The sequence below is a fragment of the Mytilus trossulus genome, chromosome 13, assembly GCF_036588685.1.
Source record: "Mytilus trossulus isolate FHL-02 chromosome 13, PNRI_Mtr1.1.1.hap1, whole genome shotgun sequence".
NCBI classification, from domain to species: domain Eukaryota; kingdom Metazoa; phylum Mollusca; class Bivalvia; order Mytilida; family Mytilidae; genus Mytilus; species Mytilus trossulus.
In genome coordinates, this window is record NC_086385.1 from 20,751,500 (window position 1) to 20,779,027 (window position 27,528).

The following is a 27,528-nucleotide window of genomic DNA, read 5'->3' on the forward strand; positions in this document are numbered from 1 at the left end:
TCAACAATGTGGGTCAAATAGAGTTCTAATTCCTCTCTCCTAGATGGAAAAGTAGAGCACATTATCCTTTTGAAACAGCCAAAAGTGATAATAAATTCATCTAGAGACAAGTAAGGCATCAATTGCTCATCATTTTTTTTTTTAAAGTTTTCCACTTAACTGGTTTAATTTCATATTATTTGGTATTGATAGGGAGTTTAAGTTCACATCTTTACCTGTGATAATATTCTGTCTGATTTCCGGCGAAATCATATTCGTATCGCTGATGGATGAAGCTGGCACACCAAACGGAATAACGGAGTATACAGGCATAATTCTGAACTAGACGGTTTGTTGATAGTGCCGTTATAGCCATTGGGGTTGTTATAGAATGGGGGTGAAGGATGCCGCCATAGCTGATTGTAGATTGAAAAATAGTGTTGATGTTTCTTGTAACATACTCTGTCTGTTATTTACTTGTTTAAGAGTTTGTTGACATAGTTCTATAGTGTTTATCAACATGTTGTTAAATTGGGCGGAAGCTGCCCCTTGCAGATGCGTAGACATCAGAGTATTCATGTCTTGATTAATTCGCGGCAATGTATTTGAAGCAGAATTTATATTTGCTGAATTTACACTTTCTTCTATAACACGGTTGGGATCATAGTTTTCTGGAATATTTTCGTCAGTTGAATTGTCTGCAGAAATATTACTTGTGGCGATAATAGTTGGGTAAAGAGTCAGGGCTTATTTTGTACGACATTTTGCATGTTTCTCCTGTTGTCTACATTGTCTAAATACAATTTTCTGAGCGCACTATTATTCAATTGAATAGAAATGTTTATGCTAATTCCTTTAACGCATCATTTAATTGCAAACTTGACGATATATACGATAAATCCAAATTCAAGTTGAATAAATAAGTGAAATGTACACAGTTGATGAAATTTTAGATATAAATGTTCAAACGATATCTCTGCACATGAAAGGAACAAATGTAAGAGGTTATTGAAATTTGAGACGTCTTGCACAGTGTACCAAAGTGAGGCTGGAATTACCACTTGGATGACATTCATTTAGAGAGGCACTAGGGGGGTAATAGCAGCTTTAAACTATAATTGCCATTTAACTAGAACTTTAAAAATCTGTCTGTTTAGAACAAAATAGGTAACACATTCATATCACATAATCACATAAATATGTTCTCGTTCTAATTAATATGAATTACAATTCAATCCATCATCATCATCATCGTTGATACTAAATGTTTGATTGTAATTATTTGTTCTGACAGTTAGGAGAAAGATACCACTTTAGCATTTACCATGTAGAGAGACTAGCCTGTTCATCCAGCTTGTTTTTAGAAACCATCAACTTCCAGTTCATAACTGACCCAGCAGATGAACCTCCTAGAGATTATGTGGTATCCTTGTTTGAAGATTTCCATTTGAATGGCATAGTAGCTGAGCTCGCTTTGTCTGATATCTTCTCTCAGGGTCCTCCATTTGATATAAGTATATTGAGAGGTATAAAACTTACTATATCCCTTCAATCCTTTAATGATATAAGTATATTGAGAGGTATAAAACTTATGATATCCCTTCAATCCTTTAATGATATAAGTATATTGAGAGGTATAAAACTTACTATATCCCTTCAATCCTTTAATGATATAAGTATATTGAGAGGTATAAAACTTATTATATCCCTTCAATCCTTTAATGATATAAGTATATTGAGAGGTATAAAACTTACTATATCCCTTCAATCCTTTAATGATATAAGTATATTGAGAGGTATAAAAATGATTATATCCCTTCAATCCTTTAATGATATAAGTATATTGAGAGGTATAAAACTTATTATATCCCTTCAATCCTTTAATGATATAATGCCACAATAACATATACTGGAGTACAGTGAGAGTATTGAATACGAGTATCAAGTAAATGTATTTTTATTTGTAAATGGAATTTTCGGCTAAGTTTTAACCAAATTGATGTTAATATAACACATACTATACAAGGTTGATGATGATTAAAAGTTTAAAGTTTTTATACGCCCGTCAAATTTTGACGGGACGTTTTATGGTATACAAATGTCCGATGTCCGTCCGTCCGTCTGTCTGTCCGGCGTAAACATGTCGCACCGTAATAAAATTAACGGTACCAATTTTCTTGCACCAGATGCGCATTTCGACAAAACATGTCTCTTCAGTGATGCTCGTGGCCAAAATATTTGAAATCCAAAGCTTATATAAAAGATGAAGAGCTATAATCCAAAAGGTCCAAAAAGTATAGCCAAATCCATGAAAGGAATCAGAGCTTTGCATGAGGGAGATACATTCCTTAATTTATAATAACTTCTAATATTTTATAACAGCAAATTTTAATAACACAAAAAATCCGTATTTTCATGTACTTGAGAACGACTTATCCAAATTTCATGAACCTTAATATAGTTGTTTCTTATGATGGTCAAATGATCTGTATACTTTTTGGTGAAAATAAGATGTAAACCTTTTGAGTTACGGCACTTTGTAACTAAAACAGGGGTGTGTTTTTTTCACATGTCGCACCGTATCTCAAAAACGATTCTTGATTATGGCTTAAACTTTAAACACTTCTTAGTTATATTAATCTTGATATCTATATACTTTTTGGTGATGATTCAAAATTTCATTTTTGAGTTATTGAGTTTTTGTAAAAAAGGGGGAGGTTTTTTTAACATGTGCCGTTCCTCAAAAACAATTTAAGATTATTGCTTAAAACTATACACACTTCTTTGTTATATCAATCTAAAGATCTGTATGATTTTTTGTGATGATTCAAAAATGTATTTTTGAGTCATTGAGTATTTTGTTAAACAGGGGAGGTTTTTTTTACATGTCGCGCCGTATCTCAAAAATAATTTATGATTATTGCTTAAAACTTTACACACTTCTTTGTTATATTAATCTTAAGATTACTTTTTGGTTTTGATTCAATATTTTAGTTTAGTGATATTTAGTCTTTTGTAAAAAAAAAATAGGGTGGGGGTTTCACATGTCCCGCAGTTTCTCAAAAACAATATATGGTTATTGCTTAAAACTTTCTCAGAAACTATTTATGATTATTGCATTAAACTTCCACACAAGACGTCGGGCGTATCATGCGCTCATGGCGCAGCTGTTTTTTTTATCTAAGTTATTCAGTAAATAAAGGCAACAGGAGTATGCCGCTGTTCAACTCATAAATCCATGGACAAAAACAAAATCGGGGTAACAAACTAAAACCGAGGGAAACGCATTAAATATAAGAGAAGAACAACGACACAACACCAAAATGCAACACACTTTCAAAAGTTGAAAAAGATTGTGCCAAATACGACGTTGATTTTATGCTTGGGATAAGAACATCCTTATTATTTAGAACAATTCATGCTATTGCAAACAGTAAAGTGTTTCAAACCATGAAATTGATAGCTGTCACCATCCAATTAAAAATTGTTGATTCATGCCTAATTGCATTAGAATATCGAATTAAATGATGAATTAATCCTAATATTTCTGCACTTTAAAAATTCAATAATTTTGTTACATTGGCTAGTCACAAAATATTGTGACCAATAGATATAGGAAGATGTGGTATGAGTGTCAATGAGACAACTCTACATCCAAGTTACAATTTATAAAAGTAAACCATTATAGGTCAAAGTAGGGTCTACAACACGGGCCTTGGGTTACACTGAACAGCAAGCAACAAAGAGCAAAAAAATAACTAGGATAAAACCATTCGGATGGGAAACCAACTATCTTATCTATATATAGGCCATTTGAAATTCGATTCATTATTTTATCTTGTACAGGAAATGAGGCCCGTCATTTTACCTTGAAAGATGATACAACGACATCCAGGACAGCTGCCGTGGTACCAGCTGTAGTACCACCAACGTACACTACCATTGATGGACTGTCATATGTAGGTAAGAAACAAACACATGATAATTATAGGTTGAACGGTAAAAATATAAAAAATATAGAAAATTAAGACATCATCAGGACGATTACAATAATCAAAATTATGCCGGTGTCATGGTATTCTGAACCCCCTCAAAAGTGAACCCAGAGTCAAAATACCATGCGGTTTTTATTTATAATACTTCAAGAAGTAGTATGTATGTATTTAATTTGCTTGAAAAGGTATTTGATTTTTTTTTACTTTGCCATGGTATTTGGACCCCCTCCCCACCATGGTACATGTATATTGAACCCCTTTTACAGACCTTTAATTTTTTTTTTAAATCTAGCTCTTGTGTATAGCAACTATACTCCAATAAATAGTTTCTATTAATTTTTTTGTTTGAAATGATGTTTTGAAAGTTTTACTTAGCCATGATATTTTGACCCTTGTCAATTTCAAAATTCTCCCCTACTATAGACCTTTACTTTCAAAAATTCTAGCAATTTTAACTCTTTCATATAGTTATAACTCTCCAATAAGTAATGTGTATGTATTAACTTGCTGGAAAAGATATTTTGAAAAGGAGTATGACCGGTAATGTCCTGTTTAACGTGAAACAAGAATTGTGTTTGTAGGTTTGATATACATGTATTAGTATGTTTTTAGAGTTAAGATAACTAGCCAAAATCATGTTAGTATTCGGAAACCATGAAACGGAGATTGCCATAGTGACAAAACCAAGTCGGTGACCCCCATTTTTTCATCACACGTTGTTCCTCAAACCATGAAATTCCTTCTCTCAAAATTTTAGCGAAAAATCACTGGTAGAACTGAATAGGGTGTTTGGTCTTTAATTTCAAGAATTCTAGCAATTCAAACTCCTTTACATAGACAATAACTGGTTAGCGTCTTTAAATATCAGCTGTATTTGTTCGAGACTAGGAAACAAGGTGTATGTGAGCTTTTAGCGAGCTACTACACCTGTTTCGAGCCGAGTACAAATACAGCTGATATTTAAAGACACTAAATAGTTATTGTCTTTATCCTGCAAATAATTCTGTATATATATATTGTTCGTGTTTTGAAAGACACAAAAACTAACATATTTAGCATTTATTTTCGATTTCTAGTATAGAATAGAATAGAATAGAATATTTTTATTTCCTAAATTACAGTGCCCATAAAGGGCATAAAATCAGATACAATTGATTTACGTAATTAGTAACAACAGCAATAATAGAGGCATATACATATATAATTGGAATATAAGCATTGGTCAGAATCAAGCTAAAAACCACATATATAGTGTGAATAAAAGAATAATAAATTTACATTATACATGTATATGTATTTATTTTCAAATTATTTACTTGACTAAATGTCAGTGTTCATGCATGATCTCCTTAATTATACCCCACGCAACGAGTTGCGGAGGGTATACTGTTTTTGACCCGTCCGTCTGTCAGTCCGTCCGTCCGTCAGTCCGTCCGTCAGTCCTGTTTCCCGATACCGCGTTTAGTGACGGAGCCGTCTGTGACTATCCACAGTTGATCACTGCATTTGGGTAGCGTGATGGCTTTACGGGAGCTTTTACTTTTGGGCAAACTCGAAATGTTCTCTTAGCATGTCGGACCAAATAATTTTGTCAGCTGATTTCATACCACTTATTTTCTCTTCTAATGGGGCAATTAAGTTGGAGCAAATCGGAATGACGCGGCTTAGCATCTTGTACGCACCGATAAATGATTGAAGACCCCGCACAGTGTCTGGTACGGGACACGAGGCTAGTGTTGCTACTCTGTGTGTGCTAGCAGAAATCGAACCCTGTGACCAAATCCAACCTAGGATTGTTAACGATTTTGGGCAAATAACAGTTTTGCTAGGTGATAGGCAAATTCCTGATTTTTGTAGCGACTGAAGAACACACTCCCAATTGTATAAAAGCTCCTCCGGTGTATTACCGCCACAAAATAAGTCATCTGCCAACTTAGCTACGCAACCTTTTTGTAAGAAATCCCCCACTATACGACACATTAGTTCTTCAAGAGCCGTTTCGGAACCAGGCATTCCCATCGCACATCGTGTATAAACGCGAACTCCACGGTAAGGGGTCGCGACTCCGCAATACTTCATCGAATCTTTTACCAGGGGGATTTGATAAAACGCGCTCGTAAGATCAGACTTGATTATATATTTCCACTGTGCGATCGTACGGAGTGTGGAATCCACGTCAGGCATAAGAGAAGGTTGCGGCTTACTATATCTGCCAACATCGGCAAATGCTGTTACAAGTCGGAAATCACCGGAAGCTTTTTGACAAGAAATGACGGGTTAATATACTCGGCTGAAATTCCGACGTCTTCGGGTTTACGGAACACTCCTTTACATTCCAATTCGTCAAATTTGTTTTGGTGTTCTACCGAATTATTTTTAGAATACTGTGACATTCTACCTTTCCGTTGGGGAGACTGGACAGGACCCATATTAACAGATGCTTCAAAAGGACCTATTTCCCCATTATAACCTTCAAAGTTAGGACTAAAAACTTCACTGAACTTTCGAAGAAGTTCATTAAACTGGGTTTGGAGATCTGGACTAAGTAAATTATCTGGGTCTACAGAGACTTGTTTGAAAAATTGGGAAGCATGCGTGGAGTCTATGTAGTTTGTTGTTTTTATGTCACGGATATTGTCCGGAGTCTCAGGTGCGTTGTCTATGGTAGTCGTAAGTCGTACTCGACAGAAATGTTCATTTCGTTGTATGAACTGCGGTACCGACGTGTTATTCACGATGCGTATTTTGCCTGCGACGGACTGAGCAGTTTGGGGACTGGGCCAATCTTTCGTACGAGAAGCGTCAGTGTGAGGCTCGACCGCGAGAATGCAATCCGATTCTATTTCCGATGGGATGTCGTATTCGCCGTAACATCCTGGCCAAACTACTGAACTTGCTGATGGAGCCCAGATAAGAAACGCCTGTGTTACGCCTACGTACGCGAGTATTACTAGAGTTAAGTTCCTCGTTTGGGCTTCCATACATAACAGTTACCTTGTCGCGAATTACGATTTTATGTTTGCTAGGGAAAATCGCGATGTCGTTCGATGACATGAAAGGAATACCGGCGAGAATATCAACGTCCAAGTCGTTCACTACTAGGGCCTCTAACTGTAACTCGATTCCGTCTCTCGAAAGTGTGAAATGACATTCACCAACTATATTTAACGGGGTAACACCGTCAGCTTGTAATGCGGAATGGTTGCTTTTCTTGATTGTAACGCCGATGTAATCCGCGGAAGAAGCTTTTATCATACTCACCTAAGCACCCGTATCTAGTGTTAGCTCAAGCGGGAAATGTTTATAAAATGCCTTAAAGTAAGGGGACTGTTTAGTGCTCACCCGTCTTAAAGCAGATACAACTCTAAGCTTACTAGGACCTACATTATCATTTAAAAATGAGACTTGTTCATTATCAACATTGTCCTCAGACTCACTATCACCTACTTCTGTACAATAAGATTGTCTTACTCTGGACATATATTGTTTGTCTTCATCATGTAAATATTTACAAGAACTTGCTTACATAAAATACAGCACTTTATTTGACGACCAGTTCTTATACTACCTGTCTTTTTTGCACTTCTGTCAAAATGTTTGTCTTTTATGGACGCCCGTAAAACCTTGGCATCAGTGGCTGAATGAATTTCGTCAAGTAAACTATCAAGTGCCTGTGAAATTTCAGGTTTCAAAGAAGCTAGTGTTTTTTCTTAACCATGGTATTTTGAACCCCCTACAATGGTATATTGAAAATTTTACATTTTAAAGGACAAGGTACGATAAGACCCGTTTTTGGCCCCCTTATTTTCTCATTTTCTCAATTTTGTTTTGTTTTGGAAAGATACTTATTACATTAAAATATTCCATTAGGTTTGAAGTTTGTTTGGATAAACTTCAAAACCATTAATTTCAGAAAATGGATGAGGTTAGGGGGTAAAAAAGCATGAAAAACGTCAAAAGAAGGAAAAATGACTTTTTTTGGCCATTGTTTCTTAAATTTAATAGCGTGATCCTACATGACCCGGAAAAAAACTTACACAGTTCTCATGACCTTTGAATAAAAAAATTGGCGCAGGCACTTAAAAATAAAAAATTGTTGTAAAATCACCTGCAAAATGAATACCGGTAATAATTACAATATTTGAGTAATAACAGAAGGTTAACAACCCTCACCTCACCTTCACCTAGTTGCAAAAATTAGTGGTTTTGAAGTCCATCCAAAACAAACTTCAAACCTCAGGGAATGTTTTAACATAATAAGAAGCTTTCCAAATTAAAATTTGAAAAATGAGAAAATTGGGGGGGGGGGGGGGGGGGGGCAAAAACAGACCTTATCGTACCATGACCTTTGACTGAGCCACGGTAATTTGGCCCCTCCCCCTTTTTATCATGGAAAATTAAAACTATCCGTATAATATATATTTTATATATATTTCGTTTGGGCTTGTATTATATTTTCCCCCGTTTATATAATCCGTTCATCCTATTTTGACATTTTAAAGTTGAAGAGTCTATCTTAAATTGACATAAATTAAATGGTCTTCCAAATACTTTACGATCCCCAACATGACTGAAGAGACATTAGTTGTATTGTCGAAATCCGGATATAAAAATAGCACCTAATATTGTGGTTTATCATCTTTGCCGCAAGTTTATTACTTTCTACTTCGTATTAAATTAATATAGATCCATATTGTTATGCCTTGTGATCATTTTTTTTAGCAATCGTCAATGGCAGTCAGCAGGGTTTAAGAACATCAGTTGTTCGATCTGTTAGTCAAATGCGATTTGTTAAAGTATGGTTTTTTCACTCTTTTGGATTTAAAAAAAAATGTTGTTTGTGCTGTATTTAGACCCCTCTACAACGAAATTTGTTACATGTACACGTATAAAAATTGTGGTTTTTGTCCAACGAATCATAGGTTGAACGTTGTTCTCAATTTAGACTTGTTTAAACTAAACTCGCATTTAAGTCTATAATGACAAAATGGCAATATTAATGCACGCAAATTTATCTGAATTTACAGTATCCTGATTTATTCCTATAATTGTGATGCTGTTTGCCAAGTACCGTTATTGTGTATATGGGCAGAAGGTGTGCAAAGTCATTACGTTACTTGAATTTATTTTGTCTAAGTACAGTTGGCAGTTCTGTCCTTACGTTTGATATTTATTTTATGTGGTTAGACTCGTAGGTTAAGCCCCCAGAAAGCTTTTATGTTTTAAGATTGCATGTACTCCTCTTCTGTTCTAACCAGACGTTGACAATTGTTGTTTTGATACTGGTTGTTGTTTATGCATCTTTTAATTGTGATCGTTGTTTGTCTGGACACCTGTTGGTTTCCATTACTTATGGCGGGACACATGTTTATATTGGTTTCCATTACTAATGGCGGGACACATTTTTAATTGGTTTCCATTTGTACTGGCGGGACACATGTTTATATTGGTTTCCATTTGTTATGACTGGACACATGTTTACATTGGTTTCCATTTGTTATGGCAGGATATATGTTTATATTTGTTTCTATTTGTTATGGCGGGACACATGTTTATATTAATTTCCATTTGTTATGGCGGGACACATTTTTATATTGGTTTCCAATTGTTATGACAGGACACATGTTTATATTAATTTCCATTCGTTATCATGGTTATGGCGGGACACATGTTTATATTAATCTCCATTTGTTATGGCGGGACACATTTTTATATTGGTTTTCAATTGTTATGACAGGACACATTTTTATATTGGTCTCCAATTGTTATGACAGGACACATGTTTATATTGGTTTCCATTAGTTATGGCGGGACACATGTTTATATTGGTTTCCATTTGTTATGACTGGACACATTTTTATATTTGTTTCCAATTGTTATGACAGGACACATGTTTATATTGGTTTCCATTAGTTATGGCGGGACACATGTTTATATTGGTTTCCATTAGTAATGGCGGGACACATGTTTATATTGGTTTCCATTTGTTATGGCGGGACACATTTTTATATTGTTTTTCAATTGTTATGACAGGACACATGTTAAATTGGTTTCCATTTGTTTAGGCGGGACACATTTTTATATCGGTTTCCAATTGTTATGACAGGACACATGTTTATTTTGGTTTCCATTAGTTATGACGGCTGTTTGCCCATAGAATCTTTCTGCTATATTATAATTTTGAAGCATATGCCAAGTTAGGTTGAACTGTATACATACTAGCTGTCATTTTATTTAACATTTCTTGGAATACTTATTTGACTTGTTTCTGATTGTTCCTGATGGTTAATTATATATTTGCCTAAAAGCTTTAATAATTAGTGTGACTGTTTATTGGCATGTTCAGATAATCATAGCATACTGTAAATTACACTGTTTTTTTTGGAGTAATTGCACATTTATAGTATTATTTTTTTTATATTTGCAACAGATTTTTTTTTAAATAGAATCTCTCTATCATTAATTGCATGTTAGTGGTTGAAGTCACTTTCAAGACTATTTACTATATCATGGCAGTCAGGTTTTACTGATCCTAAGTGGGAGTGTCAAAAGAGAACCACTGACCTGTGTTTAACAATCATTTTGCATAATTCTCATCTATATATATAGTAAGATACAGCTTGCTATATTTGCAGTTGAACAAACTTTACAACTGTCACTTTGATTCAACAACTCAGAAGTCTTTTTTGCAGCTATTGGACTATGATTATCCTGTTACAGCATCTTTACACCATATTTTGATATGTGGTTGCAAATAACAGAGGAAAGATCCCTGTTGGAGTAAGGGTCATTAGGGTGAAGGTCTGACTATCACAATGCCATAGAGCAGACACCAGCCGAAGGGAACCAATGGGTCTTCAATGTAGCGAGAATTCCCGCAACCGTAGGTGTCCTTCAGCTGGCCCCTAAAAATATGCATAATAGTACAGTGCTAATGGACGTTGTACTAAACTCCGAATTATACACAAGAAACTAAAAATTAAAAAATCATACAAGACTAACAAAGGCCAGAGGCTCCTGACGTGGGACAGGCGAAAAATTGCGGCGGGGTTAAACTTTTTGAAAAACTAAGGATTTTCTTATCCCAGGCATAGATTACCTTAGCCGTATTTGGCACAACTTTTTGGAATTTTGGATCCTCAATGCTCTTCAACTTTGTACTTGTTTGGGTTTATAAATATTTTTGATTTGAGCGTCACTGATTAGTCTTATGTAGACGAAACGCGCGTCTGGCGTACTAAATTATAATCCTGGTACCTTTGATAACTAATTAAATCTATATGAAATCATTAGAGAAAAAAATCATACCTACATAAACATATAAAGTATTTATATTTTATTAACATTTACATGATTTCAGAATGTGGTTCTCCCTCAACTATTACACCAGAAGGAAATGATCCTACTGTTGAAATTTTCAATATAAATACACAGACTGCATTGTTAACATTGGATCTCTCTTTGGACTATGAGGTTGTAACACAGTTTACTGTTGTTATTCAAGTGGAAGATAATGTGAAAGCTCCTCCTTCAACTGGAACCATCACTGTTAAGGTTGGTATCTATTCCATCAACAGGTACTATCACAGTTAAGGTTGGTATCTCTTCCATCAACAGGAACCATCACAGTTAAGGTTGGTATCTCTTCCATCAACAGGAACCATCACAGTTAAGGTTGATATCTCTTCCATCCACTTGAACTATCACAGTAAAGGTTAACACAGATGTGTCTTTTGTCGTATCATTTTCATAATCAAGGACTTTATGCTAAGTCTTATTATTGACAAAGTTTTGAAACTTTTATTCAATGTTACCTTCTTTTCCTTTGTTTACTTTTAATGTAAGGATTTGATTAATTATAAAGTTATCTATCTGAAATTATATCAAACTGAAATTTTAATTGAAATGACATTTGTTGAAACGTTGTACCTCTTTATGTTAGTTGTAGATTCTGGATGGATAGAGCCTCATGGTCTCTCAACTTCCAACTTTTCTAAACAAAATATTTATTTTTATTGTTTATAGATAAAGATTAAAGATGTAAATGACAATTGTCCAGAGCTAACACAGACACATTTTGATTTGATTGCTGTTCCATCTATGCAGCTTTCAGCTATTGCACAGCTTTTTGCTAGTGATGTTGACAGTGATTTTAACAGCTTGCTGGTGTTTTCCTTGTCATCCATTTCAATCAGGTAGAATATAAAACATTTACACATGCATAACAACATACAAGCAATAGTCAAGTAAAAGATCATTATTAATGAAAAAAGATTTAATATAATAAATTTTTTATACAACAGCAAAACTATTTGTGGTCATATATTGTTATCAAGTTGTAGTCTGTGTTAAACCAAGACATTTTGTTTCTGCACAATAACTTAAGTAGAAGTAAATAAAAAAACTATGTAATTTAAAGTTTTTAACCAGGTTTATAACCAATGAAGGCAGATTGGAATTGATATAGGGGTTATGTTCCTAGTTTTGGAAGTAGGGGCATAAAAAGGACCCAAATAAGCATTTTGTAGCAGTTTTAGCTCACCTGGCCTTATCAGTTTGCGTCCGGCGTCATCTATTAACTTTTACAAAAAATGTTTGATTTTACTTTTTCAAATTTAACCAAACTTCGCCGCAATCATCATTGGGGTATTTAATTTTAGAAATGTGTCCGGTGACCCGGCAAGCCAACCAAGATTACTATGTACCATGGCTAAAAAAGAATATAGGGGTAAAATGCAGATTTAGGCTTATGACTCTGAAACCAAAGCACTTAGAGAAGCACTTAAAGCAAATCTGACAGGGTAAAATTGTTTGACATGTCAAGATTTATCTGCCCTGAATTTTTCAGATGAATCAGACAAATGGTTGTTGGGTTGCCACCCCTGAATTGGTAATTTTAAAGAAATTTTGCAGTTTTTGGTTATTATCTAGAATATTATTATAGATAGAGATAAACTGAAACAGCAATAATGTTCAGCAAAGTAAGATCTACAAATAAGTCAACATGACAAAAATGGTCAGTTGACCCCTTAATGAGTTATTGCCCTTTATAGTCAATTTTACCAATGTTTCATAAATTTTTGTAATATTTTACAAAAATCTCCTCCTCTTAAAAAACCTGGGCCAAATTTAAGCGAACTTGGCCACAATCATCATTAGAGTATATAGTTTAAACAATGTGTCCGGTGACCCAGTGAACTCACCAAGAGGGCTGTCATGGCTTAAATTGGACATAGAAGTAAAATGTAGATTCTGGCTTAAAACTCTGAAACCGAAGCATTAAAAGCAAATCTAACATGGGATGATATTGTTTATCTAGTCAAGATATATCTGCCCTGAACTTTTCAGACGAATGGAACAACTAGGTTTTGGTTGCTGCCCCTGAATTGGCAATTTTAATGAAATTTCGCCGTTTCTTGTTATTATCTTTAATATTATTATGGAAAGAAAGTAACTGTGAACAGCAACAATGTCTTGCAAAAGAAGTTCTACAAATTAGTCAACATGAACAAAATGGTCAAGTGACCCCTTTTGGACTGATTGCCCTATAAGGCATTTTTTACCAATTTTTACTCTGAATTTATTGGGCCAAATTTAACCAGGCTTGGCCAAAATCATTATTGAGGTATATAGTTTGAAGAATGTGTGCAGTGACCCGGCCAACAGCCAAGATGTCCGCCATGGCTAAAAATAGAATATAGGGGGAAATGTAGATTTTTGCTTTTAACTCTGAAACCAAAGCATTTTGAGCAATTGGACACGAGGTTAAATTGTTTATCAAGTCACCATATATCTGCCCTGAAATTTTAAGATGAATCAGACAACCGGCTGTTGGGATGCTGCCTCTGAATTGGTAATTTTTTAAGGAAATTTTGCCGTTTTGTGTTATTTTTCTTGAATATTATTATGGATAGAGATAAACTGTAAACAGCAATAATGTCAAACAAAGTAATTAGATCTACAAATAAGTCAACATGACCCCTCAAGGAGTTATTGCCCTTTACAGTAATTTTTTAACAATTTTCATAAACTTGTTTTTGTAAATTTTTAACAAAATATTTCCCCCTGTATCCAATGGGCCATTATAGATAGAGATTATTTTATGTAGCAAGAATTTTCAGTAAATTAAGATCTACAAAATGCAAACACATCACCAAAAACACAATTTTCTCATCAATTCAATTGTGTCTTTTGTTTTCTATGCACAGATAGACCAAGGTGAGCGACACAGGCTCTTAAGAGCCTTTAGGTCATGATCAGTCGGTGTGGCAAATGTTACCAGCGAGTCTCTAAAATGTCTAAAATTACCATTGTGCTAGCTTCAATTGGTTTTTTTTTCTTGGACCCTTGGAATAGTAAGCCACTGCTCTACCATTTGAGCTGAAAAGCTAATAGTGCAAGTCAATTGAAGGTGTTTATGTATATATACTAGGTCACCAGAAGCACTACTAAATATATATGTGACTTTTTTGCCATAACACCAACGTCCAATAGCCAACTCTCACCAGGATAACAGATCATAATAGCAATGACATGGTGGCCTGACTTGGTACATAGATAGAATTTGGTCGTGTTAAACTCAGTAAAGTATGACAATTAACTTGAGGATTGAAATAAATGAATCCACAGTAGTTGGTAAATAGGGCCAAGTAGTGCTAGTTACAAAACTAGCTTAAACGCCACAGCAGCTGTTCACTGAAAACTGATGGTTGATAACAGAAACTAATCATTTATTTACTACAATATTTAATTGAAATCAGCAGTATATGTGGGAAGCCAGTACGTAATTAGAATCATCAGCCCTTGCTTTAAAAGAACCCTTGAACTTAATATGTTTTTTCAGTCCAGCTTTTAATAACATTGTCACACATGACTTGTACAATGAACTTTGAATTAAATACGTTCTTTTTTTTAGTCCAGCTTTAGTTTACAATGCCACACATGACTTGTACAATGAACAATGTATTTTATACGTTCTTTTCAGTCCAGCTTAATTTAGATAACAATGCCACACAAGAGCTGCACAATGAACTATGTATTTAATATGTTTTTCAGTCCAGCTTTAGATTACAATGCCACACATGACCTGTACACTAACCTATGTATTTAATATGTTTTTCAGTCCAGCTTTAGATTACAATGCCACACATGACCTGTACACTAACCTATGTATTTAATATGTTTTTCAGTCCAGCTTTAGATTACAATGCCACACATGACCTGTACACTAACCTATGTATTTAATATGATTTTCAGTCCAGCTTTAGATTACAATGCCACACATGACTTGTACAATGAACTATGTATTTAATATGTTTTTCAGTCCAGCTTTAGATTACAATGCCACACATGACTTGTACAATGAAGTATATACAGCCAATACAACCTTGAGTTTTACTGCTATAGTTACAGACCATGGAAGTCCTGTTAGGGGAGCGGCTGCTAGTATGACATTCCTAGTGGATAATTCTTGTCTAATGGATGTGGAATATGGAATGATTCCATATTCCCTCAAAGTCGATAATACGACGGGGGAGGTTTTTTTCCGTGTGCCTGGATATTACTATTATGAATACGGTAAATTACAACAATAGTTTATTTTAAAAAATATTTAACATTCTTCAGGTTTAAGACTAGCATATTAATTTTCATTCTAAAGACTGACAAACAATCAGAAATTTAATACTCGATTACTCAGTCATAATACTTGCGGGATCTAAAGTACTCAAATGAGTCTTTAGCATTTAATGAAAAGTATTTTGATTATTTAACTTTCATAAACCCTAATTATAATATGGCCAACAGGCAGCACTCCAACCCGCAACGTGGGATGGGGTTGATATAAGTTGCAATAACTTTTTTCCCAAACCACTATAAATAAATATTAAACTAACTAATTATATATATTGCTTGACATCTTAACAAAATACATACTTATTGTTGCAGACCTCAATCTGTATGATTATATAATTTATAACTTGATCCTTGGGTATATGTGTAGTGCAAGTAGGATAATATAATTTATAACTTCATTATTGGGTATATGCAGTGCTAGTATGATTAAATATTTTATAACTTGATCATTGGGTATGTGTAGTGCAAGTAGGATTATATAATTAATAACTTGATCTTTGGGTATATGAAGTGCTAATAGGATTCTATGATTTTTAACTTGATCCTTGTGTATGTGTAGTGCTAGTAGGATAATACAATTTATAACTTGATCCTTCGGTATGTGAAGTGCTAGTAGGATTCTATAATTAAGAACTTAATCCTTGTGTATGTGTAGTGCTAGTAGGATTATATGATTTATAACTTGATCCTTATGTATGTGTAGTGCTAGTAGGATTATATGATTTATAACTTGATCCATGGGTATTTGTAGTGCTAGTAGGATTATATAATTTATAACTTAATCATTGGGTCTATGTGTAGTGCTATAGTTGGATTAAATATTTTATAACTTGATCACTGGGTATGTGTAGTGATAGTCCTGTTTCTGTCAATAGAATAATGAATAATAGAACACTGTTTCTAAACAAATAACATATCATGATATCAATTATTGTTTGTGTGCTCATTAACCAAATCAGAAAGATGTCAATAAAGCCATCATTATGTTGTCAAGTCTGTAAAATCATTTTCAAAAATCATAGGACAATGGCTACCGTACTTTTGGTTACACACACTGATGAGTTTTAATTAATTCTCGCATCTAAAAAATTCTTTAATCATATATCTAACATAATTGAATTGCTTATATGTTCACCTTCTCTTTAAACAATGGCAATCATCTTACTACCACTGGGTCGATGCCTCTGCTTGTGGACTATTAGTCCTCGAGGGTATCACCAGCCTAGTAGCCAGTACTTCGGTACTGGCATGAAAATACGGATTTTTTGTTTTATTAAAATTTGCTGTTACAAAATATTAGAAAATATTATTAATTAAGGAATGTATCACCCTCATGCAAAGCTCTGATTCCTTTCACGGATTTGGCTATACTTTTTGGACCTTTTGGATTATAGCTCTTCATCTTCTTTAATTATAAGCTTTGGATTTCAAATATTTTGGCCACGAGCATCACTGAAGAGACATGTATTGTCGAAATACGCATCTGGTGCAAGAAAATTAGAACCGTTCATTTTATTACAAATAATATATTTTGTAGAATGTAGAGATGCTTTAGGCATACAGAGTGGAGCAATTCTGGATGACTGGATCTCCACGTCATCAGCTATGGAAGTAAGTGGTGGTGATCGGGCAAGGCTTAATATGACAGCTCTAGATGGTAAGAACTATTAAAATTATACAAACTTGTCAACCCTCCAGCTTTGGAGATGGCCAAATTTAAATAAACCAACTTCCTGACCTTCAATTGCAATGAAAGGTGAAACGATTGGGCAGTTAATTGAAATAATAACTCCTTAGAAAAAATATTGGTACCAGCTGAACACTTATTTAAACAAAGATACAAAATTTAGATAAATATATATTGAACAAGCTCTTTTTGGTTTCAATACTTCTGATTAAGAAATAATTCCTTCATATCATGCTCTTTGCTTATTTTGACATGGGTTAAGGCATTATATTATGGATATTTTACACTGAGTGTTAAGAGGCTCTAGTTGTAATGACTGGATGTCACAGTTAAGGTTATAATATTGATTTTCAGTAAGTTTTGGTGGTCTGACTGGAGCATGGGTTCCATCTGTTCAGGATACCAGTCAGTGGATACAGGTATTCTTAACAGAGGATTACTGGGTCCACACTGTACAAATACAGGGACAAGAGGACCAGCCAAATTGGGTGAGATCGTTCTATGTGACTAGTTCTAATGACAGTGTGACTTGGACAACATATACAAATGGAACAGGAGATTCTGTAAGTAGTTATCACATGACTAAGACTTTTAAGCTATTGTCATTACGTTGTATCTGTTATTTGTCTGATATATTAGTTATAAATAATATTACTTTGTGTCAATGGCTCTTTAACGTCACCAACACGTCATCTTTTTAAAATGATCAGATACAATATGTTATAAGTTTGAGGTATATATACTCGTTATTTAATCCATATTGAATCATGGAAATCCATGGAAAATCCAAGAGAAAATAAATGTGGTATTCCGGCTGGAATATTGATGGGATTCCAATTGGGATCCCACCTAATTCCACCGAGATAAAATTTCGGGAATGCCGCAAAATAAAAAAAAAATGGATTCTGGTGGAAATCCTGGTGGAAATATACTGAGATCCTACTGAAATATTGTGGGATTTCAATCGGGATCCCACCGTATTCCGCTAGGATAAAGTTTCGGGATTCCCGCAAAAGAAGCAGGATCCCAATGTAAATCCCAGTGGGATTAAACAGGGATAAAATTTCGGGATTCCCGCAAAAAAAGCGGGATCTCAGTGTAAATCCCAGTGGAAATATACTGGGATTTTTATTGGAATATATATTCCCAGAAAATAAGCGGGATCTCAAAAAAAATCCCTAGCAGGATATGCATGCATCAATTCAAGTTGCACGTACTAGACCTCACTGCCACTTTGATTCCCTTGGTTATTCATGCAAAAGGATACATGTAAAGTTCTCCTCCTTTCTGTAAAATTAATTTGCTGTCTCTATACTTCCAATAATAGTAAATGCTAAGTAAAGATAACTGGAGTATCTGCATGCAATTTGTTGGCAGCTCCATTTAATAATATAATAAATCCCCTTAAAGTATTAAAACAATCCACCAAGAATAATTTGTTCAATACGTTTTGAAGCAACAAATTCAATAGAAATATTATTGCATGGTTATGCAGTAAATTGGAAGCTATTAGGAATCAAATTAATAACCCTCCCCCTTTTTCTTCCCTGAAGATAAAAAAAAATAGCGACTTATTATTTTCACCAAATAACCATGTAATAAAAAAGAGAAAAAAAGGAAATAATAACAGTTCCATCTGCAACGTTTTCCATGGACCATGGAAATATTTTCCATGATGTTTTTCCATGGATATATATTCAATAGAGTTTCTTTTTCCATGGAATTCCATGGAATTATTTCCATTATTACCATTTTAAATGGATTGCTCAAATTAACCTTTTGTCAATGTATCCTGTTTAACTGTATCTGTTATAATGAAGGTATTAAAACTAGGTGCCATGTTAGTTTCGGTTTGGTATGGTCTTTCGAGTCTTGCACTGGTCAGTAATAAGAATTAAAATTCAACCATAATTTTAACCTTTAATTCTAAATTTATTTGATGTATTATAATAAATACAATAAAAAAGCGAAAACTTTCAAAATTGGTATATGTTTGCGCTGCCTTTCTGACAAGAAATTATAGGTAATAAATGTCACTTTTGTCCACACCAGGCTTTTGGAGATCCATCTTGTAGAACACCATTAACCATTCTATATGGAGTTTCATTTCTTCCCCATGATACCTAAAAGTATTTTGCTGTTATAAATATAGAGATATTCTGTAAATAATGTCTTAAACACAATAATGGTTAACAACTTTAGTCTTTGTCCTAAAACATATTTTTTATATAATTATTGTATATAAATGTCTTTATTGGTATTGTCAATATCTTTAGAACTTAGATATAGGAAGATGTGGTGTGAGTGCCAATGAGACAACACTCCATCCAAATAACAATTTAAAATAGGTAAACCATTATAGGTCAATGTACGGCCTTCAACACAGACTCTAGGCTCACACCAAACAACAAGCTATAAAGGGCCCCAAAATTACTAGTGTAAAACCAATCAAACGGGAAAACCAACGGTCTTATCTATATAAAAAAAAACGAGAAACGAGAAACACGTATATATTTAAACATAAAAAACGATTACTACTGTAAATCAGATTCCTTACAGGTGCAAACATTTGCAGCGGGATTTAACGTTTTAATGGGTTCAACCTTCTCCCTTTATCTGAAACAATAGCATAGCATCACAACATAGAAAAACACACAATAAAATTTCAATTGGCAGACTTAACTCAATAAAAAAACGTAAATTAATACACTATGAACGAATAAATTTGATCCGCGATATCTGAATGCAAATGCACAGTTAATGAAATATTAGGGACTAACATTAGTTTTGATCTGCAGATTGTGGTAAAGATACACTTTATTTTTACTTTTATGGATCTATTTCTCATTCAATTTGGCAACCAATGTCAACAGATCTTAAATTGTATAACCAAATTACTTCATCTGTGTATTATTAGTTATTATAATACACCATACCCTGTTACAGTTTGTCTTGTCTTAATACCCAATCATTATAATTATAAATGAAAAATAAACTATAGGTGTTTTCATTATGTTATTATGTTGATCTAAAGGAGCTGGCACACATGAAAAATGGTAGAATGTAATGCAGTGTACTTACCAAACAATATGTTCTAAATCCAACAGTCAATGCAATTCATCAGAGAATAAATCTGCACTATTCGATGTCAAGAACTATTTTTTTTTTATAATAAGAATTCACATTTTTATAACTGAAACAAAGATCTTTATGCAGATTATTTTGTAATCGCATCAATTAAAGTGGTAATTATGTCCATTCATTAAAAATCGCAATAAAAAATGCACGCAATAATTTCTGAATTTAAAGTAGATATATAAATAAGAATGAGTCAACTCTCAATCCAAGTAACAATATTTAAAAGAAAACCAATATAGGTCGAAGTATGGTCTTCAACATAGATCGTTGGCTCACACAGAATAGCAAGCTGATCCGTTATCCAAGATGACCATCATTTTTGGACTTCATTTAGCATAGGACCCTTTGAGCAATACATACAAATGTTTTCTTTTAGAGAACCACTCAATAGAATGAAACCAAACATGCATGTTTCTTATGAGGTGCTGACCAAGTGTTGTTACTTTAAAGCTGATCCATCATCCAAGATAGCCACCAGAGGGGGAACTTGACTTAGCATAGGCCCCTATGGATAATACATACACATGTTGTTACTTTAAAGCTGATCCAACATCCAAGATGACCTCCAGGGTGGGACTTTATTCAACATAGGACCCTATGGAAAATACATACAAATGTCTTCTTTTAGAAAACCACTGAATGGAATAAAACCTGACATGGCATGAATGTACCTTATGAGGTTCTGACCAAGTGCTGTATCACATCCAGCAACACAAGATAGCTGCCGACAGCAAATAGGTTTAGAGGTACAGGAGGAGGATTGAGATCTTATAAACATGTTAAACCCTGCCGCATTTTTGCGCCTGTCCCAAGTCAGGAGCCTCTGGCCTTTGTTAGTCTTGTATTATTTTAATTTTAGTTTCTTGTGTACAATTTCGCAAATTAGTATGGCATTCATTATCACTGAACTAGTATATACAATGTTTTGGTTGAGGGGCCAGCTGACGGACGCCTCCGGGTGTCGTAATTTCTCGCTACATGGAAGACTTGTTGGTGACCTTCTGCTGTAGTGTTTTCTGTGGTCGGGTTGTTGTCTCTTTGACACATTCCCCATTTACATTCTCAATTTCATTAACAAAGGAGCCTATGGGAAATATATATAAATTTCTTTTTTCTAAATAACCGCGAAATGGAATTAAACCAAACATGGCATTCATATTCCTTATAATGTATTGGTGAGGTGTTGTTACTTTGTTGCCCATTTACTTACTGTTCAAGACTACCAGGATATCAATAAAATTACAGACCAAAAATAAACTTAACTTGATCTCAATCACTATTGGGGTACCTAATACTATGTATAATGATTTCGACCTTTTTTTTACATGATTTCCAAAACCACAGCAATTCTAAAAAGGTGAGCGACAGAGGCTTTTGAGAGCCTCTAGTTACTGTTTCATTAATATATATTTGGATTTCTTGCTTAACATTTATATATCAGTATAGGTTATTTGAGCTTCTTTCATTTTGTCAGGAATCGTATTTTTTACTTAGAAATGAGCTTTTTAATACGATACTGTTAATATTATGTTGAGTGAGATTTTTGTATATAATGTTAAAATAAAAATAGAAGAAGAACAAAAGGATTTTTAGTAAATTGTTGAATTTCTTTTACAGATTTTTGAAGGAGCCTATGACCAGAACAGTATTGTGAATGTGAACTTGGATCCTCCAGTGTATGGGATGTACATAAGAATACACCCCGCAACATGGAATAATTATATTGGTCTGAGATTTGAATTGATAGGGTGCTCACATGCAAAGCTAATGTATTGTAAGTTTATATTACCCTCTCATTGCAGGTGTGATATGAGATTAAGCTCTCATTAAAAGATTGTGTGCTGTATAACTTTTAATCTTATTTTCCACTGGTTTATTGTATGTGATGTAAAATCGCTCATACAGTACTGAAAATAAACATGTCTTCGTTGCTGTTGGGTCATTACAGTCGATTTCATTGAGTTTGTAGCGAAAGTTAATATCTTTGATTAGCTTGCTTGATAGCTAAACCGTTAAGTAATTATTAGGTCAGGTATATTACCCTGCTTTCGAAGTAGCCTAGTCCAACAGACAGATAGATTGGTTATCTTCTGGACTAGTCTACTTTTAAAGGAGAGTAGTTAACATGGTTAACATGACCTTACACTGCCTTCACGGTTTAGTTAACAAGCAAACTAACCAACGATATTACCTTTGGCTTTACACTGAATGAAATCGGCTGAAAAATGATGGGGAAACATTGGCTAATTGATCATCTCTTTAAATTTAACCTGAGGTTTTAATTCACACCAGACTATTGATCACAAGCTTAATTATAAAGAAATTAAAACTCCATAACAAATGTCTTTATTACTTTTAATGTTTCCCTGATGCATTAATAGTGTTATGAGGAGGGCCCTCAGGATTATAACACTATACTGGAGAGGTAGTTTTCTTACAGGAAAATTAGGGATAACAAAATCAAAAATAAGTTATGCAAGCATTAAGAAACCTAATCTAAACGAAAAGATCAAAATTATTTCTGTAAAAAATTAAAATTTGTCCCAAATCCCAATCTGTCATTTAGGACAAATAAATTTCAGATTCGATCTGAAATGGCATTAATTACCGTTTCTTGACCCGTGCAGATGACCCTGCTTTCCAACCAACATGGCTTATAATAGAACATAGGGGTAAAATGCCATTCTTTTTTTTGGCTTTTTATTTCTGAACTAAAGAATTTAGAGCAAATCTGACAAAAAAGATCATCAAATAAATATCTCACTGTTAAACCTTTGCTGTTTTTTTGCTAAAAATGTATGCAATTGAAATAGAAAGTAATATTTTGACAAGTGTGGAAGTCATATGAAACCTGAAACTGTTTTTTTTTTAACTAAATGAATAGTATTCTGACATTGTAAAACTTATGTACATATACTTTTTTTCTGAAGAAAATTCTTTAATTTGTCCACATTTTGGAGGAATTTTACTCTATTTTGATAGCTTGATCCAGGAAGCGCAATTCACAGATATATTTTCCTTATTCCATTATAATATATATAGATTAACTGTAAACAGCAAAATTGTTCAGCAGAGTTGATCAACAATTAAGTAAATGTGACAAAAATGGTCAATTGACCAAATCAAGAGTAATTGCCCTTAAGGTGGTATGGGTGTCTTTCGCCATCTTGGATTGCAAAAAACAGAGAATCTAAGGTCCATATTTTCTATCAAGTTAGCAAAATTTGATGCAGGAATGCAGATATTTAATGTGAATTTTCATTTAAAAGAACCAATTTATAAGAATATAACTTAGAAATATTGATATTTTTACAAAGTGTAGATTATTTTTGGTTGTTTTTGAATATTTTCAAATTGGCATTTTAAGGGGAGGTAACTCTAAAACAGTGCATTTTCTGAAGGACTCTACATGAAATTTTCCTTTTTTTGTCTTTTAGCCAGAAAAAAACGTACGGTGACCCTATCTTTTCTTTTGATATTCTCAAAGCATTCTCTGAAAGCAATATTTTCCTAATCTATTTTACAATTCTATCATTTTGTTTAGTTTCTATTCACAAAATGTTGTTTTTTCCTGTATAATCCATACAAAATTTGTTATTTTGTCACAACCTGAAGCTTGAAAAAATGCGCGGTGACCTATCATTTTTATTATATTTTAAACATGTTTCAATAGATACTACAATTTGACAAAGTATGAACAAATTCTATCATTTTTATTTAAGACTCCCATACCACCTTAAAGTCAATTTTTCACACCGTTTCGTAAATGTTTGTAAGTTTTTACAAAAAAAATTCTCCTCTGAAACTATTGGGCCAAATTTAACCAAACGACAGAAAAAAAATTGGGGGGGGGGGGGGGGGGAGGATATGATGTCTTCTGCATCTGTGTCGTCGTCCGAAGACACATTTGGTTTCTTGACAATAACTTTAGTTTACGTGAATGGATCTCTTTGAAATTTAATAAGAAGGTTCAATACCACATAAGAAAGGCTGGGATTGATTTTAGGGATGATGGCTCCAACCGTTTAGGAAAAAGGGATCCAAAAGAGGCCCAAAAAAGCATTTTTCTACTTCAGGATAGTAACTAGTGTATAAGTATTTCAATTGCTCTGAAACTGTACCACAACGTCAAACACTATAAGTAGAAGGTTTGGATTCATTTTTGAGGTTATGTTGCCAACAGTTAATTAAGGGCAAAAAAGGGACCATAAACAATTTATTTTTTAAGTTTCTTGACAATTACTTGTGTTTAAGTGTATGGCTTTCTCTCTAACATTGTACCACAAGGTTACATATCACAAAAGGAATGCTGGGATTTGAGTTTGGGTTTTTTTTGCTCCTTTCATGCAGGAATTTTGGGCCAAAAAAGGGCAAAAAAAAAGCATTTTTCTAGTTTCCAGACAATTACTTGTGTTAAGTTGTATGGATCTCTTTGAAATTGTACTACAGGGTTTCATACTACAAAGAAAAGGGTTGGATCTAGTGTGGGGGTAATTACTCCAAGGGCCAACTAAAAAAAATTGGGTGGTCCAATTATTTTAAGGGGTTCAAATATTTTTTCAAAATATTTCAAATTTCAATTTTTTGAAAAGTTTCAAGAAGAAATATTTAATTGCACAGTATTGCACAATAGAATTGTAAGATCTTGACATTTGTTCTCTTTCAGCAAGGTATATTAGGTCAAAAATGTGATCACAATCCAAATTCAAACAGTATCAAGCTTGAATATTGTGTCCAAATTTTCCCAAACTGTTCAGGGTTCATTCTCTGCGGTCATATCAGGCTGCGATCAGCAAAGCATTTTATTGGCTTAAATCTTTTAAGTCATTCAAAGAAAATCAAACCGTAGGAGAACATGATCATCAGGTCAAGATCTATCTGCCCTGACATTTTCAAACGCATCAGACAACCTGTTGAAAGGTTCCTCAGAATTGGTATTTAGAAGTAGATGAACTGTTAAAAACAGCAAAATTGTTCAGCAAAGTAAGATCTACAAATAAGTCAACGTGACCAAAATGGTCAATTGACCCCTTCAAGAGTTTTTTTGCAAATTTTGAAATCTTTTACAAAAACCTTCTTTGGAGCTACTGAAGAAATTTAACAAAACACTGCCAAAATCATTTATAAGGTATCTAGTTAAAAAAAAAAGTGTCAGGTGACCCTGCCAACCAACCAACATGGCTGACATTGCTAAAAGAAACACATACGGATAAAAGGCAAGTTTTGTCTAAAAAAAATTTAACGTTATGAATAGAAAAAAATCTTAAAGGAAAAAATATGTTCAGAATAATGAGCTCTACCAATTGTCCATATAAACGTCAAATTAAAGCTGTTGGACAAATTCTTATATGAGTGATTGCCCATAACTACGATTTTTTTTTCCATTTTTATCCTTTTTCCATGAAAACTATGATTTGTAGAGTTTAACAATTATTTGGATAATTGATGTTTATATAAAGGATTATCTCAGTTTTAGGTGGTTGGGGCGTTTTAATTAAAACCGACAGATTTTTTTGATAACTTGTCAAAATGAAGCTTTTATCATACTTTTTTCAAAACTGTAAAAAAAAGTATGGGTCACTGGACTTTTTTTCATGCTACATGTTGCGCAAAATTGTCAGATTTTGTATAGATTATTCATGGAAATTAAAATTCTGTGTGATAAAACGAAAACGTACTACAAGAACTTTAAGATAAAATGTGAGAATATTGCTCTAATGTCATACTTTCAGATAAGAAAAATTGGGGTCACCGAACTTGTTGTCTTGCTTCATATCGAAAAAGATAAAATTCATAACACTTTCTATTGTAAAATTTACTTTATCGGAGTTATCTCTCCTTATTTGGCAAAGATTGAAAAAATCTAATCAAACACAAACATGGTGTTTTGCAAAATTACAACTGCAGTTATGTTAAAACACACAATTTTCTATATTAATATCAAAAGTCTTTCCCTAATTTACATGTAACTCTCAAAATTTGCACATTTCATCAAATATATAGACCAAAGATATCTGCCTATTTAAAATCCAAGATGGAGGAAGACCCCCGAGCCTCCTTGAGTCACGATATAGGGTTCCCTATTTTGTACCTCTAGATCATGTTAGCCTCATTTCATTTCCAACTTAGTTTGGAATATACGTCATCTATTTTACTGCTTTCAGATCAATAGTAGTGCCCTTTTGTCGTTAGATATTTTCAGTACGTTTTAATTGGATTTTCATATTTTAAATTTCCGCCACCATCCCCACCTCTCTCCTTTTGTTATCAGAACCTCTGGGGATTATATAGTAGTCATTATTAATTGTTATATGCACTTGTAATTTTGTGACTTTAGCTCTTTGAAATTATGTTTTTGTAAATATATTTTGATATCTTATACTACTCATGCTGACGTATGAGTTTTTTTATTCTCTACTCATGCTAACGTATGAGCTTCCTTTAACCTCCTCATGCTGACGTACGGAATCTTATTTTCTACCCATGCTGACGTATTAGTTTTTTTTAAACTACATATGCTGATAGTTGGGTTTCTATTATATTTTCTCATGCTTACCGATGTACGCTTTTATTTCCTTCTCATGCTGACGTATGAGTTTCTGTATGTTGATCTTATGTTAATTGGACTATATAAAGTAAGATAACTCGGTATTATGTTTCAACAATTACTGACTTCCTGTTGGAGTTATCCTCTACCTGTTAATGGTGAATTGTGTAACATGTGCCAAAAATTATTAATGTATTAAAACTTATTGATGTCCTTCTGAGTGCATTAGCACTTTATACCTCATCATGCTGACGTATGATGTCTGATTTTTAGTTCACCTGGCCAAAAGGCCAAGTGAGCTTTTCTCATCACTTGGCGTCCGTCGTCCTCGTCGTCGGCGTCGTCGTCGTCGTCCTGCGTCCGTCGTCGTTAACTTTTAGAAAAATCTTCTCCTCTGAAACTACTGGGCCAAATCAAACCAAACTTGGCCACAATCATTAGTGATGTATCTAGTTTAAAGTTTGGGTTTTGTTACTCGGCCAACCAACCAAGTAGCCGCCATGGCTAAAAATAGAACATAGGGGTAAAATGCGGTTTTTGGCTTATAA

At 33.8% G+C, this 27,528-nt stretch overlaps 1 protein-coding gene across 1 annotated transcript in view; it reads left to right on the plus strand.

Annotated features, from left to right (window-relative positions):
- The window catches only part of LOC134694890 (uncharacterized), a 323,806-nt gene that overhangs the window by 204,760 nt on the left and 91,518 nt on the right, over window positions 1-27,528 (plus strand). Inside the window, exons 36-43 of the mRNA XM_063555996.1 lie at window positions 1,274-1,505; window positions 3,826-3,942; window positions 11,335-11,528; window positions 12,000-12,169; window positions 15,298-15,551; window positions 17,146-17,265; window positions 17,650-17,858; window positions 22,051-22,207. Coding sequence (XP_063412066.1) covers window positions 1,274-1,505; window positions 3,826-3,942; window positions 11,335-11,528; window positions 12,000-12,169; window positions 15,298-15,551; window positions 17,146-17,265; window positions 17,650-17,858; window positions 22,051-22,207 — 1,453 coding nt within the window. The remainder of the gene's footprint in view (window positions 1-1,273; window positions 1,506-3,825; window positions 3,943-11,334; window positions 11,529-11,999; window positions 12,170-15,297; window positions 15,552-17,145; window positions 17,266-17,649; window positions 17,859-22,050; window positions 22,208-27,528) is intronic.